The sequence below is a fragment of the Macadamia integrifolia genome, chromosome 1 (assembly GCF_013358625.1).
Source record: "Macadamia integrifolia cultivar HAES 741 chromosome 1, SCU_Mint_v3, whole genome shotgun sequence".
In the NCBI taxonomy this organism is placed as follows: domain Eukaryota; kingdom Viridiplantae; phylum Streptophyta; class Magnoliopsida; order Proteales; family Proteaceae; genus Macadamia; species Macadamia integrifolia.
The window spans coordinates 836,973-850,242 of record NC_056557.1 but is presented as its reverse complement, the minus strand read 5'-3'; the positions used below and the strand labels follow the sequence as shown (position 1 = coordinate 850,242).

Sequence of the window (13,270 nt, the reverse complement as noted above, 5' to 3'; positions counted from 1 at the left end):
AGTCACACCAAAATGATACGATACGGATTGATATCGATAAGGATTGGAAATCGTACAGTTTTCCCAGATCGGTCATTTTTTTTTTAAATTTTAAATTTTAATTTTTTAAATCTAAGAAAAATCAGAAAAATGAAAAAAACCAAAAGAAGGAATTAAAAAAAAAAAACCTAAAAAATAAATTAATCCAGCAATAATTTGCTTTTTAGCTTTTCTAATGCTACTGTTTCTGCACCAGCGCCGCCGCCGCCGCCGCCGCCGCCGTCGCCGCCGCCGCCGCCTCCACTGCCAAATCCAGGTCTTCCGCCAGGGCCCCTAAATGCTGGCTGGTATTCAGGTGGAGCTCCACCCTCGTCGCCAAACTCTCCTGGAGGTCCTCCACGGTACCCATCACGGTCAAATCTAGGCCTATCTCCTTCAAAGCGAGGGGGGCCACGGGGGCGATCACCAGGCGGGCCACCCATTGGCGTGCCAGGGGCCTTAACAGATTCCTCCAAGGTAGCTGGGACGATTTCTGATGGGAGATTGGTGAGTTACCAATAGTTATGTTGATGTTCTGAATGACGACTAGAGAATCCTTATAAATTATAATGTTACAAAGATATTGACTCTTTGTAGATGAATTCATTTCATAAGAATGTTTCATCTATCTCAGAATTTCTACTCTACCGTCTCCGAAACCCCCCCATAAAGCTTAATCAACTGGAACAAATTCATGCTCAAATTCTCACCAGTGGATATTTCCAGTCAAATTCTCTCCTTACTAGCTTCCTATCTTCCTGTTGTCGATGTAGGAAACTTGATTACGCGGTGCGTTTCTTGCAGCATCTACCAAAACCCAATCTTCCTTTGTGGAATTCGATGATTGAGTTGTCCTTAGGATCTGGTTTTGTTCAAGAATGTATCGGTTTGTATAACAGTATGGTTCGTGAAGATATCTTTCCTGACAACAAAACATTTACTGTAGTTCTCCGTGCGTGTACTGCTATTGCTTCAGCCAGTGTTGGGGAAGGTTTTCATTGCCAGATATTGAAAATGGGTTTTGAATTTGATCTGTTTTTACAAACTGGGTTGCTTGATTTTTATGCAAAGGTTGGAGATTTGAGTTCTGCTAAGAGACTGTTTGTCGAAATGCCTGATAGAGATGTTGTGGCTCATAATGTGATGATTGCGGCATTGGGTAAGCATGGTTATGTAAATGATGCGAGAAATCTGTTCGATGATATGCCAGATAGGAACTCATCATCATGGAATTCCATGATTTCTTGCTATTGCAAGTTGGGTGATATTCTTTCTGCCCGTTTGATCTTTGATCGCAACCCAGTCAAAGATGTGGTTTCATGGAATGCGATGATTGATGGGTATTGTAAATTGGATGATCTGACAAAAGCTCGGGAGTTGTTTGATCGGATGGGTTCTGGAAAGAACTCTGTCACTTGGAATACTATGATCTCGGCATGTGTTCAAAATGGTGAATTTGGTAAAGCGATTTCCACATTTCATCAAATGCAGGAGCAGAATGTGAAGCCTACTGAGGTAACCATGGTCAGCTTATTATCTGCTTGTGCTCATCTAGGTGCCTTAGATATTGGCAAATGGATTCATGCCTATATTAGACGACAAAACTTAAGAACTGATGTTGTTTTGGGCAATGCTCTTATAGACATGTATGGCAAATGTGGGAGTATAGAGGCTGCTCTTGAAGTCTTTCATAGGCTACCCCTGAAGAACATCTTTTGCTGGAATTCAATCATTGGAGGACTAGGTATGCATGGCTATGGTGATGAAGCAATAAATGCTTTTGTTGAGATGGAAAAGGAAGGGATAAAACCAGATGGTGTTACCTTTGTTGGGCTTTTGTCTGGGTGTAGTCATTCTGGCCTGGTTTCTGAAGGTAGACAATATTTCTCTCAAATGCGTGGAGTTTATGGAGTCAATCCTCGTATTGAACACTATGGCTGCATGGTTGACCTTCTTGGCCGGGCTGGTTTCCTTGAAGAGGCCTTGAAGCTTGTAAGGACCATGCCGATGGTGCCAAACTCAGTAGTATGGGGCAGTTTGGTCCGTGCATGCCGGATTCATAAAGATACGAAAATTAGTGAGCAAGTGACACAACATTTATTGGAGTTGGACCCTAATGATGGGGGTAATTATGTTTTCCTCTCCAACACGTATGCATCAGTGAATCGTTGGGAAGATGTGGAGTTATGTCGGAGGTTAATGCATGAGAGAGGAATCCATAAAACTCCTGGTTGCAGCTCAATTGAGGTGGACAATGTTTTACATGAATTTGTGGCTGGTGACACTTCACATCCACACTTTACAAAGATCAATGCGTTTCTAGATGAGATTGCTTGGGAATTAAGAGGCCTTGGGCATGAACCAGATACAGCCTCTGTCCTGCATGACATAGAAGAAGAGGAAAAAGAAAGCGCAGTCAGATATCATAGCGAGAGGATTGCTGTTGCTTTTGGGCTCATGAGCACACCGCCAGGAAAATCCATTCGAGTGGTGAAGAACCTCCGAACATGCGATGATTGCCATGCCACCTTGAAGCTTATATCTAAACTGTTCATGAGAGAGATAATTGTGAGGGATAAAAACCGTTTTCATTATTTTAGGGATGGATCATGTTCTTGTAACGACTACTGGTGATTGCTCAAGATTCAATCTGCCCAAGTTAAACTGCTGCGTGAGCTATGGGGTGCTGCTTCATCCAGTTCCTCATCCTGCAGCTTGTGTTTGTGCCTACAGAATTTATTGCTTGGAAAATTCCTGCTTTTCTTAGAAGATCAGTCTTTTTCGGAAATGGGAAAGTTCTCTCTCTTTGGAAGAGTCTTTACTTTGGTTTTTGACCTCAGGAGCATCTTGAGTTTGGGGCTATTGTATGTTGTGGATCTATGGTGGAATTGTGTATGCACAGTATCCTGGTGGAACAAGATGCACTTGGAAATTGACAGTTAAATTATTTTTAGGATTCAGATGAAGGAGAAACCAATGGACCATAACCAGCTGATTTATCCGATTCTCGTGTCGTCAAAAGGATACTTTGACAAGAGGCTCTTGACTGCGCTAAGGAAGCATTTGTTTCGGTGAAATTTTTTTCTGGGATTTTTCGGAAATCAATCTAAAATTGTATAAGGTATCGGGTAGAAAAGGTTTTACTGAAAAGCAATTCAAAAAGTTGGAAAACTACATCCATTTCAGAATTTGAGATGCTGTGTTCCCAAAATTGTGATGGTATCTAGATCATTGGTACTCTTGGCACTTATGGAGGACTTCCCCACCTCCCCCTACATCATATGTAGTCTGATTCTTTCTCTTTGCTTATTGATCATGCAGAATAGGACAGGACCAAAAAAAAAAAAAAAAAAAAAAAAAGCCAATACATGTCTGTCCTACGGGGTCACTGCAAATCGTGTAGTCTCCCCTGCCCTGAGTTTTATTCCAGTTTCTTAGTTAAATTCTTCCTTCAGAGAAGAAAATGAATAGAATTTATAATTGCATCTCAGAATTACTTTCCCACTGAATTTGATCTGGCTTCTTATCTAATGAGAAAGTAGATTACTGATTAAGTAATAACTTGTCTTTCTACCTTGTCTTCCTTTTCCAGCTCCACAAGAGAATTGGAAAATGGGACTTGTGTTGTTGGACGAAGTTTGGATAAAGAGAAGGGAAGAAAATGTTTATGAGTATGCGTTGTGTAGCAGCACTTTGACTAGATAAGTTTCTATGTGCCTGAAAATAAGTAAACTGCACTTCCATTATGTGGGACCAAAGCAAGGGAAACTTAATTAGCAGAGAACACAGGATCAATACAGTAAGTGACTGCATTCTTGACTTCATTTTCTGAATCTTTAGAAGTTGATTCTGGATCTAATCAGTTGATAATGAAATTTTCTTAGCCAATTTGAATAGTACTGTTGCAGTGGGCAGCCCTCGAACCTGAAAGTCTTATGTCCTATGAACTATTGGATCATTATTATTATATTTCTTGATGGAACCCTTTTTATTTTTATTGTTATTTATTTTTTCTCATGAATGATGAAACCCATATTTGGTATTCTTGATACTTACCAACTTTAATATTCTAACAAAGTTGACATGTTTGTGAAGTCACTAGCTGCTTTCTTTATCCCGCTTCAATAGTGTTAATAACTTGATTTACAAAAGGAGACATGCATGAGTATGGATTTTTCTTCAGCACATCATCATACACTTGGCACAATAAAGATGGGTCACTTTGATAAACTTATCCCATGAGGAAGTGTTCTAATACTTTAGATTGAAACAAACTTAACAGACACTTAAAAGAGAGATCCTCTTCCATCCTTAGATAGGATGAAGTAAATGATATTCATTTCAAATAACATATGAAGCATAAAAAGTACTCAAGAACAGAAAATCATAGTATCCTCATAATGTTAAACATAAGTCACGATTAAAGACATAAATTAGATACCCAATCTTAAGTCTTAACAACTGCCCCCAAGCCCCTCCCTTTCTGGCTAGAAATTGGTGTGAACCAAATGGGCATACATGAGAGGTACTCCGAATAATCTGACACAAAACTTGAAACACTGTTATCTTCTAAGTTAAACTCAAATAACTTGTAGGATTCCATTTCATTATTGTCACAGTGATAGAAATATATGGAGTTTCTTCTAAATCCAGAGTAGTCAAGTGCCGAGAGGGAGAAATTAGTAATTCTGCTTCTAATAAGTAGCATTTGATCACCAAGTCCTCGACCTTAATCCAGCATCGACTCTCCAAGACATTCCACCAAATGAAAGGACATTAACCTTGGAGTGGAAAAGTTATGTTACAGCTTGTTCCATTTGGAGGATGGCCAAACTCCATAAGCATTAGTTCAAAATGACAAGTAATAGCATACATTTTTCCATCATAGAAAATAATGTCTTGAAACCCGATATGATTATTTTCGATTTTAGTCCACTTCTCATCCCCTAGTCTGTCGCAGTCAACCTGGATAAACAGCTTGGACTACTTAGAGAAGGGTCTCGAGAAGGGACAGTAGTTCATATGATAAATCACCATGACCACACAATCATCATCATCAGGAGGCGACGGCAATATGGCTTTGGGATAGTCGTAGCTAATAATAGTTGTAGGTGGAAGGTGAATTCGTTTCATGGTCAATGGATTCAAAAAGAAAGGGTGGTGGTGTCCCAAGCTCATTATCTAACCTGGAAAGTTTGTCATAAGAGAGTGTGAAAAACCATGGATAATGTAATCGGAAGCATAGGCAATCCTTAGCCAGGAAATGCAGACTTCCTTGAAGTTTTGGAAGCTCACGGAGTCTGACTTTAACTTTCTTACGATCATTATCATGATTTCATCTGAAAGTTTTGCAATTGTTTAATATTATTATGGCAATCGATGGTGTTCTTCTTCATTTCTTCTTTAAGTTCTGCAACTGTTGTAATATTATGATGGCAATCGATGGTTTTCTTCTTCTAGCTCCTCTTTTTACCTGCTAATACATGAAATCATGTTTGAGTAAAATGTAGATATACACCTAAAAATATTTGCAATTCAAAAGTGACGTATCTAAGCTGTCACGAAACCGACAGAAGAAGAAAGGACCCATGTTGGCAAATTATCACACATGCTAGAAATTTATTGTGGGTTGACGAGATTGCCTACATCCACGACAAAGAACCTGAGAATTTTCACTATACTTAAAACTCTTTACACCATTCTCTGCCTTACAAAGTGATCTCCCCTTTGCTTGTAACTAGGGTTTTCCACAAAGATAATAAATCGGGAATCTAAATCCCTAATCCCCACATAAATATAATTATACCAATAGATCCTAAACCCGACCCAATTACAAATATAAATCAAATTATTAATTCATAAAAGAATAAAAGCAACAATCCGAAAGAACAGTACCTCAAATTGCACGTCCTTCCATGGATTCCAATAACTCCCATCTCAATCTTCCACTTGATCCAATCTTGCCTTCCTTCTAAGCTTCTCTTGTGATAACAAAATGAGAGATATGTAAGTGGGAATCAAGGTGTTGTTAGGGAGTTATAATAAGAAACAGGAAATGAGGCTTTAGGAAGAAAGAAACTGAGACATGGAAAGAGGGAGAGACATGGTGATAAGAGGAGAGAGACGTAGAAAATGGAAATACAAAGAGATAACAGAAGTGTTCGAAAGAAGAGGAGAAAAATTAGGAAGAGAAATAGTAAAATAGCGAGGGGCGAGTGGTAGCAGGACGTACGTATTTCAATCTTATTTTCACTTTCTTTTAATATAAACTGTCCATTTAATAAGAATTAATCTAAACTGTCAATTACTATCCTATATTGTAATCTGTTCCCAGTTTTTGGGACGGGGAGATCCGGTCATTCTTATCTTTAACCTGCTGTGATGGTCACATCATGGGTGAGTGATAGTCTCCGTAACCGTTCCAACTTCTTCCTTTCCAGATAACCAGAGAGAGTAGGATAATGACAATTGATTTCTCTCTCTCTGTAGCATTTTTTCTTTCTCTCCATCAATTGCTCTCTTTCTAGACTATCCGTCTCCCTCTCATGACAGAATTTTTTTAACTTCTTAGGTTCAGATACTACCATCAGTGACCACAAGAGCGTATCTCCAAACCAGATCAAGTGTTCGGGTTTAGCAATTCAACTTTGATACAATAAGAGCTGTCCCAGCCAGCCAACTTTTATCTGATTTAAATAAGATTGGACTAGTTGGATTCAGTGTGGTCTACAAGGTAATGAAACAAAACTATGATGCAAGCACATAAAAGTTCTCAGCATATACAGTAGAACTGTAGAAAGTATACAGATAGTATACTGGGTAAGTTTTTGGATGGACCCTTGCATGTTTATTACAAAATGCTATTCTCTTAAAAAACTTCATCGCATTTCCTTTGTTAGCAGAAATGCACTTGGTTGATGTGAAAGGGGTATGTAATTTTCCTGTCAGTACTTACTTGAGATCTTTCCTTGTGAATCAAATTATTGTTTCATCTCAGAAACTGCAATGGCTGAGTCTCTCATTCTTGCTACTGTCTGAACTCGTAATGCAATCGGTCAAGTTTCAAGCTGCCTGCCTTGAAACTGAACGAAAATTAGGGTGAAGACATAATTGACCCTTGCATGTTTATTGCAAAATGCTATTCTCTTAAAAAACTTCATCGCATTTCCTTTGTTAGCAGAAATGCACTTGGTTGATGTGAAAGGGGTATGTAATTTTCCTGTCAGTACTTACTTGAGATCTTTCCTTGTGAATCAAATAAGTTACTTGGATAAGAGTGAAGTAGTGACCCTTGCTTGTTTCATTCATTCTTTTCCATTTAATAAGGCATTGGAAGGGATTTTGGAAATGATGTTAGATGACACATTGTAGGGGAGAGGCTGCACTTAAAGGAACTGCTTAGTGAAGATAGTGAAATTTGTATATCATTATATGTTGACTTGGTGTTATGTGGTGAGGGCAGACAGGAAGGCTTATGATTTATGGGCTGATTGAAGATTTTGCCCTAACTAGAGTGGACTGTTGAAAGAGAATTTGTGAAGCCAAACCTAAAGTAGTTTGAACTTTCGAGTAGGCTTATTTTGAGAGTTGTGTTATATCCTATACTCTTTTATGATGGAAGTTTATTTCACTGTTTTCGGGAATGCTTTTCTTCACATAATTTGTTCTTAAACTGAAATAACATTAAATCTCCAATGTGCTTCATATTGTTGGTACATTGTACATTGTTAGAGTATTCTTTCTTTTGCTGTACATAATCTGTTGACTGTACATGGATATTGCTGTCAATGGTGCCCATATGTTTTGTATGGTTTAGAAAATATTACAACTCACTGAGTTCAGCTTTTTTGTTCAAACAATTTAGAAATGTCAATACAACAATGGAGGTTATCTTTTATAGCTATCTGTTCTCATTCACCTTTGGACTTTTTTTTTTTTTTTTTTAATATCATCACTACATGTAATATACTTTCTTTAGGTAACCTGCCTAGCTGCATTATCCCAATGGTTTGAGCTATCTATTATTAATCACTTCCTGTAGCAGTGATTGATTTGACAGTGCAGAAAACTGTTGATGTATGAGTGGAAATCATGAAGAATGATGCCCAAGTACAAAGTGTGTAGTATGTTTGGGTGTAAAAGAAAATATATACCAGTTTCCGAGTCCCCTTCAAGGTGTAAAGGTATACATGAGTAAATCCCATTTTCTTTTCCCAAAAAAAAAAAAAAAAAAAAAAAATTGTAAATCCCGTTTTGGAAGCTTGTTTCAGTGCCCCTCTCTAGTTTTCAAAAACTTTTCCATCAGTGAGCTTGAGTTGGGAATATTCCATTATGAGATGAAACTAACCTAAACTTGAACATTATTTAATCCAACTCATGACAAATTTGCATCTCTTTGAGTATGGGGAAGTGATAGTAAATCAAGTGAATTGTTGTGGGATTAAATATTTCTGTCTTGGTCTAAATGCTATTGTTTGTGTGTTTGATATCAACTTTTCTTTTTTTCACTTTGTCAAAACATGTATGACAGCAACACCCCAGGTGGCACCTGCCCTCTGCCTTATGAAATCCATTGCTAAGCGTAAAAGTGAGAGAACCAATTTCCCACTGTGGGTTGGGCATGCCACTCCTCTAGTATCTGTTCTTAATTTTATCCTCTTTGTAAGCACATTGGGACCAATTTTCCTTTCACTGTTGTAAGAACAATGTGACATGTGAAAAGCATCTACTGGAACATGTTAGCATCCAGATGGGGATGCTTGCCTATTTGTATTAAACCATGTATGGTATAATGAGAAAGCGTTGTGTGACTCGGAATGTGTTCCCCACTGGCTAATGATTGGCAAGTTAACCTTCTCTCGCAAGCAGGTCATTCTGTTCTAGTTAAATATGTCCTGAACTCTTTCCCAACTTATGAAATGTCCCACCTCCTTTTTCCTAATGAATCTATGAATCCATTGACTGATATTGTGCTCAAAAACATATTCACCTCAAGTCTTGGGAGTTTATCTGTAGACCTAAACCATCTAGAGGCTTGGATATCGCACTGTCAAGCTTCCCGGTAAGTTCAGAACAAGTGAAGCAATATGTATGATAACCTTAAAAAACCAACATCCCCTCCCTTCCCCTTCTTCCTGTCCTATGAATATAAACAAATGTAATTATTACAACTCATAACCCTCCCCTTAGGCAGCCCATTTCTCCTCCCCTCACATCTCTCCACCTCTTCAAACTGAAAAATAATAATAAAACGGAGAGACCACTCTTTCTTGGATCTTGTTCCAGTTATTTCTTTCCAAAAAGGAAGAAAAAAAAAACCCTATATAACACATGGGGAGTGGTGGACAAATACCCATTAATTTAATGCTTCACATGGCCTCTAATCTGTGTACCCTTTACCACGATTATCCCTTCTGCTTTTGCTGTTGTAGCTGTTGCCTCTGTTGCTGTTCCTGGTTATATTTGATCAAGAGCTGAGTAATGTAGGACCAGGTTTGACAAGTCAAACTAGACCCAAACAACAGGAACTTGTAGACCAAAGAACAACTAAAACCAATCCCCATATTCCAGCGATAATCAACCAACAGAAAAGGAAGAAACCAGTAACTATCGATCACAGTAATCAATGCCACTTAGACCAGATATCAGTAGATCAAATAAGTTTAAACCAGCAGCAGTAATAAGAGGGAACAGTCCCAAAACAACAGCAGAAAAATAACAGAACAGAATAAGACAGTTCAGGCTATCGATTCTGGTTGTTTTCTGGCAGAATCACTACAGGGCAAAATTCTGGAGATTTCGAATATCTCTATAATGGCAGCACAGAATTAGTCCTGCTTTGGTTCGATTCTTAAGGGAGTACAGCGGAGTAATCGACCACAGTTTGGAAACCAATCAATGGCTGGAACTGGCTCCAGCAGAAAGAGACCGAAGGCTCTGTTTCAGAATTTCTGGGCAGAAAATTTAAAGTTATAAATAACTGATTGTTTGACAGCAGTAGAACCTTGAAACAAACTTGAAAGAGAATAAGAAGACTTGTAGAAACCCTCCTGGATTTCACGCCGCAAAGAGTCAATTGGATCAAACACCAATTCCTTCAGCCTTGATTAAACACAAGACAACTCTTCATGAAGAAGACAATAGCAACATCCATTAATTTTTTTATCAAAATCATTCTAGGCTTTTAGGAGCCTCTTCTTATTTATTTATAATGTTAATAGGGGAGGGAATTACAAAATAGAAGGTTCCTCAAAAAGGAAACCAAATATTCTCCTAATACGATAGTTACTAAAAACTGAAATTAGAAACTAGTTGAAAAAGGAAACTAATTACTAATGACTTTACTCAATTAATAACTTGACTCCTAAGGAAACAAATATAACTCAAATCAAGCCCAACTAAAAAGGAAACTAATGAAAATGGAAACTAACTAGTAATCCCGTATTCAATCTTAGACCCCCCTTTTAGACACATAAAAGTGGTCTATTACACTCAAAACACATGGAATCAAAGGCCCAACGTGTGTGGAACCCAACCCTAAGCTTATTCCTAATAAAACAAGCATATTTTGGTAATTAATCTGCATCAACTCTCCTCATCTTGAAAAAATTCGTCCTCGAATTTTGCAGTGATAAGGAGGAAACAACATGTACGTAGCAGCTTTAACCATTCCCAAACAAAATTCTGGTTGCTTGTAGACTTTTGGAAGGTAGTCTTCAAGGTGTGGAGCTTTCTCTTCAAAGAACCATGATGGCATAACAAACTCTATATGCTCAACCTCTGAATCAATACCAATTGTGAATGTCGTGTGCATAGAGTCGTCAATGTTGGTAGTCTTCTCATCAAGGATTGGAACAAACGCTTCCTTTTCATCATGAATCTCAAAGACTTGTTGTGGAGTTCTTTCAATCACTACCTCATCTTCCACATCTTTAGTCTTGTCTATTATGCTCTCTTCAATGTAGAATCTTTCAGTTGAATCTTTTATCTCTTGACCTTCTGTCTTTGAAGCTTCAAGAACCATCTCTTCAATTTGAACCTTGACTTCAAGTTCTTTTGGTTTGAATAGAGGTATCTTCACTTCACATAAATGAGTTGTGGCTCTTGGGGGTGTTGAAGTGTTAGGTTTAGTGGTTGGAAAATTCTTCTTGACCTCCCTAGCTTGGTAACCAAACCTTCTACTTGGTTGTGCCATAAGTTCCTCTGCTCGAAGAGCCTTGTCAAAGCAATCTCTCATAGTATACACATTAGCAATACCAATTTCTCTCTTAATTTCAGCTCGTAATCCCAGTCGAAATTGAGAAAGTAATTGCCTCTCATTCTTCCTAATGCTTGTGTAAGAAGAAAGTGCATCAAACTTATTCATATACTCCACCACAGTCATATTTCCCTGACGAAGAGAGTTCAACTGGTCTTGTTTACGAGCTCTGAAATTACGTGGCAAGTACTTATCAGATAGTTCTTGCTTCATCTCTTCCCATGTAGTAGGTTCTCTACCACGGTCCTCTAGTTCATACTCAGAGGTCCTCCACCAATCACGAGCAGCCCCAACTAGCTTAGCACGAGCTAGTTTCATCTTCCGTTCCTTAGGTAACTCATAATAGTCAAAATAGTCGTCTAGTGCGACTAGCCAATCATAGAACAATTGGGGGTCATATCTCCCATCAAACTCCTTTAGATCGAGCTTGACCTTCTGTGAATCTCCAGAATACCTCTGTTGCATGGGACGTTCAGTCTCAAAATATCCTCTTACATGCTCTTCAAAAGTAGGTTGTGCTATCAGAACCCTTTGTGGTGCTCTCAGATTAGGGTTTCCTCTCCTGTTAATCAAGCAACTACATTCAATAGGGTTTCTACTTCGGGTGTTGTACATGAATTGCCAGTAAGCGGTTGTGGTGGGGTCTCTTCATTCAACAACCTGGCATCCAATTCAGCCTTCAATTCAGTTTTCCATTTTTGTAGAAACTCCATAATAGAAGCTAGGGTGGGGGTGTTGTTCTCAGCCATGCTCTGATACCACTTAATGTAGACTAGATTTGACAAATCAAACCAGTCCCAAAACTGCAGGAACTTTTAGACTAGAGAACAACCAGATTACACCCCACAAACCACTGTAATCAGACCAACAGAAAATAGAAAGTAACAGTATATAACGATCTTAGAAAACCAGTAATTTCTATGGCTGAACAGTACCAGATGGGCAGAGACAAATCAAGGACTGATAACAGTTCAAAATAGTGTCAAACAATTGGTAATTAATGATTCAGAATCTGAAAATCACAGCAGGAATCAACCCAGATCAATCAATCTCAGTTCAGTCCAAATCAGATCACTAAACGACGAAAAAATAGAGATTTTATAGAACTTCCAAACGGCTGGTCAGAACCAGCCCTAACTTAGGCCGAGTTCTCCTTGGATGCTAGAAAAGCCTCGATCAAAACTGTAGCCTCAACAGAGAACTAAAACTGCTACAGGTTCCAGGAACCGATTGTGCAGAAAAAAGAGATTTTCTAGGCAGATTCAAAAAATAACATACCTGTCTTATGAACAGTAGCAGATCTATGAAACAAGCTTGAGAATAACTAAAAGAGCAATAAGAAGATACTTGTAGAACCCTCCTGGACTTCACGCCGCAAATAGTCAATTGGATCAAACACCAATTCCTTCAACCTTGATCAAACACAAGACAACTCAAATCAAGCCCAACTAAAATGAAAACTAATGAAAATGGAAACTAATTAGTAATCCCGTATTCAATCTTAGACCCCCCCTTTTAGACCCATAAAAGTGGTCTATTACACTCAAAACACATGGGATCAGAGGCCCAACATGTATGGAACCCAACCCTAAGCTTATTCCTAATAAAACAAGCCTATTTTGGTAATTAATCGGCATCACTGAGCATAGAGGAGCTCGTTCCATGAATCAGGAACTCTAGGGAGGCACCAATGGCTGCCATCTTGGTACCTCAATGGAGATCTTCGTTCCTCTTCCTAAAAGCACTGTTTCCTGTGTATAGAAGGGTGAGCATCTTTCCTGTAATTGGTCATTCTTGTAATATTCAGGTAGGACATGGGTGTCTTCATCCATTTGACTACAAGTTTAATTAAGAATCTATTTTAAGTTGACGTTATTCTTTGTTTATGAAAGGCAATGATTAAAGTATCGGTATCGGTCGCCGTATCGGTCGGTCGGTCAAAATTAAGATACGTATCGGAGGATATCGTATCGTATCGGAGATACGCTAAGATAC

General features: G+C 38.5%; 1 protein-coding gene across 1 annotated transcript; it reads left to right on the top strand.

Annotated features, from left to right (window-relative positions):
• The first annotated feature begins 243 nt into the window (after positions 1-243).
• On the top strand, positions 244-3,327 carry LOC122073929 (pentatricopeptide repeat-containing protein At1g08070, chloroplastic-like). Its single transcript, XM_042638652.1, has 2 exons — positions 244-525; positions 792-3,327. The coding sequence occupies exons 1-2, from the start codon at positions 515-517 to the stop codon at positions 2,650-2,652; spliced, it is 1,872 nt and encodes a 623-aa protein (XP_042494586.1). The 5' UTR covers positions 244-514; the 3' UTR covers positions 2,653-3,327.
• The last annotated feature ends 9,943 nt before the right edge of the window (positions 3,328-13,270 follow it).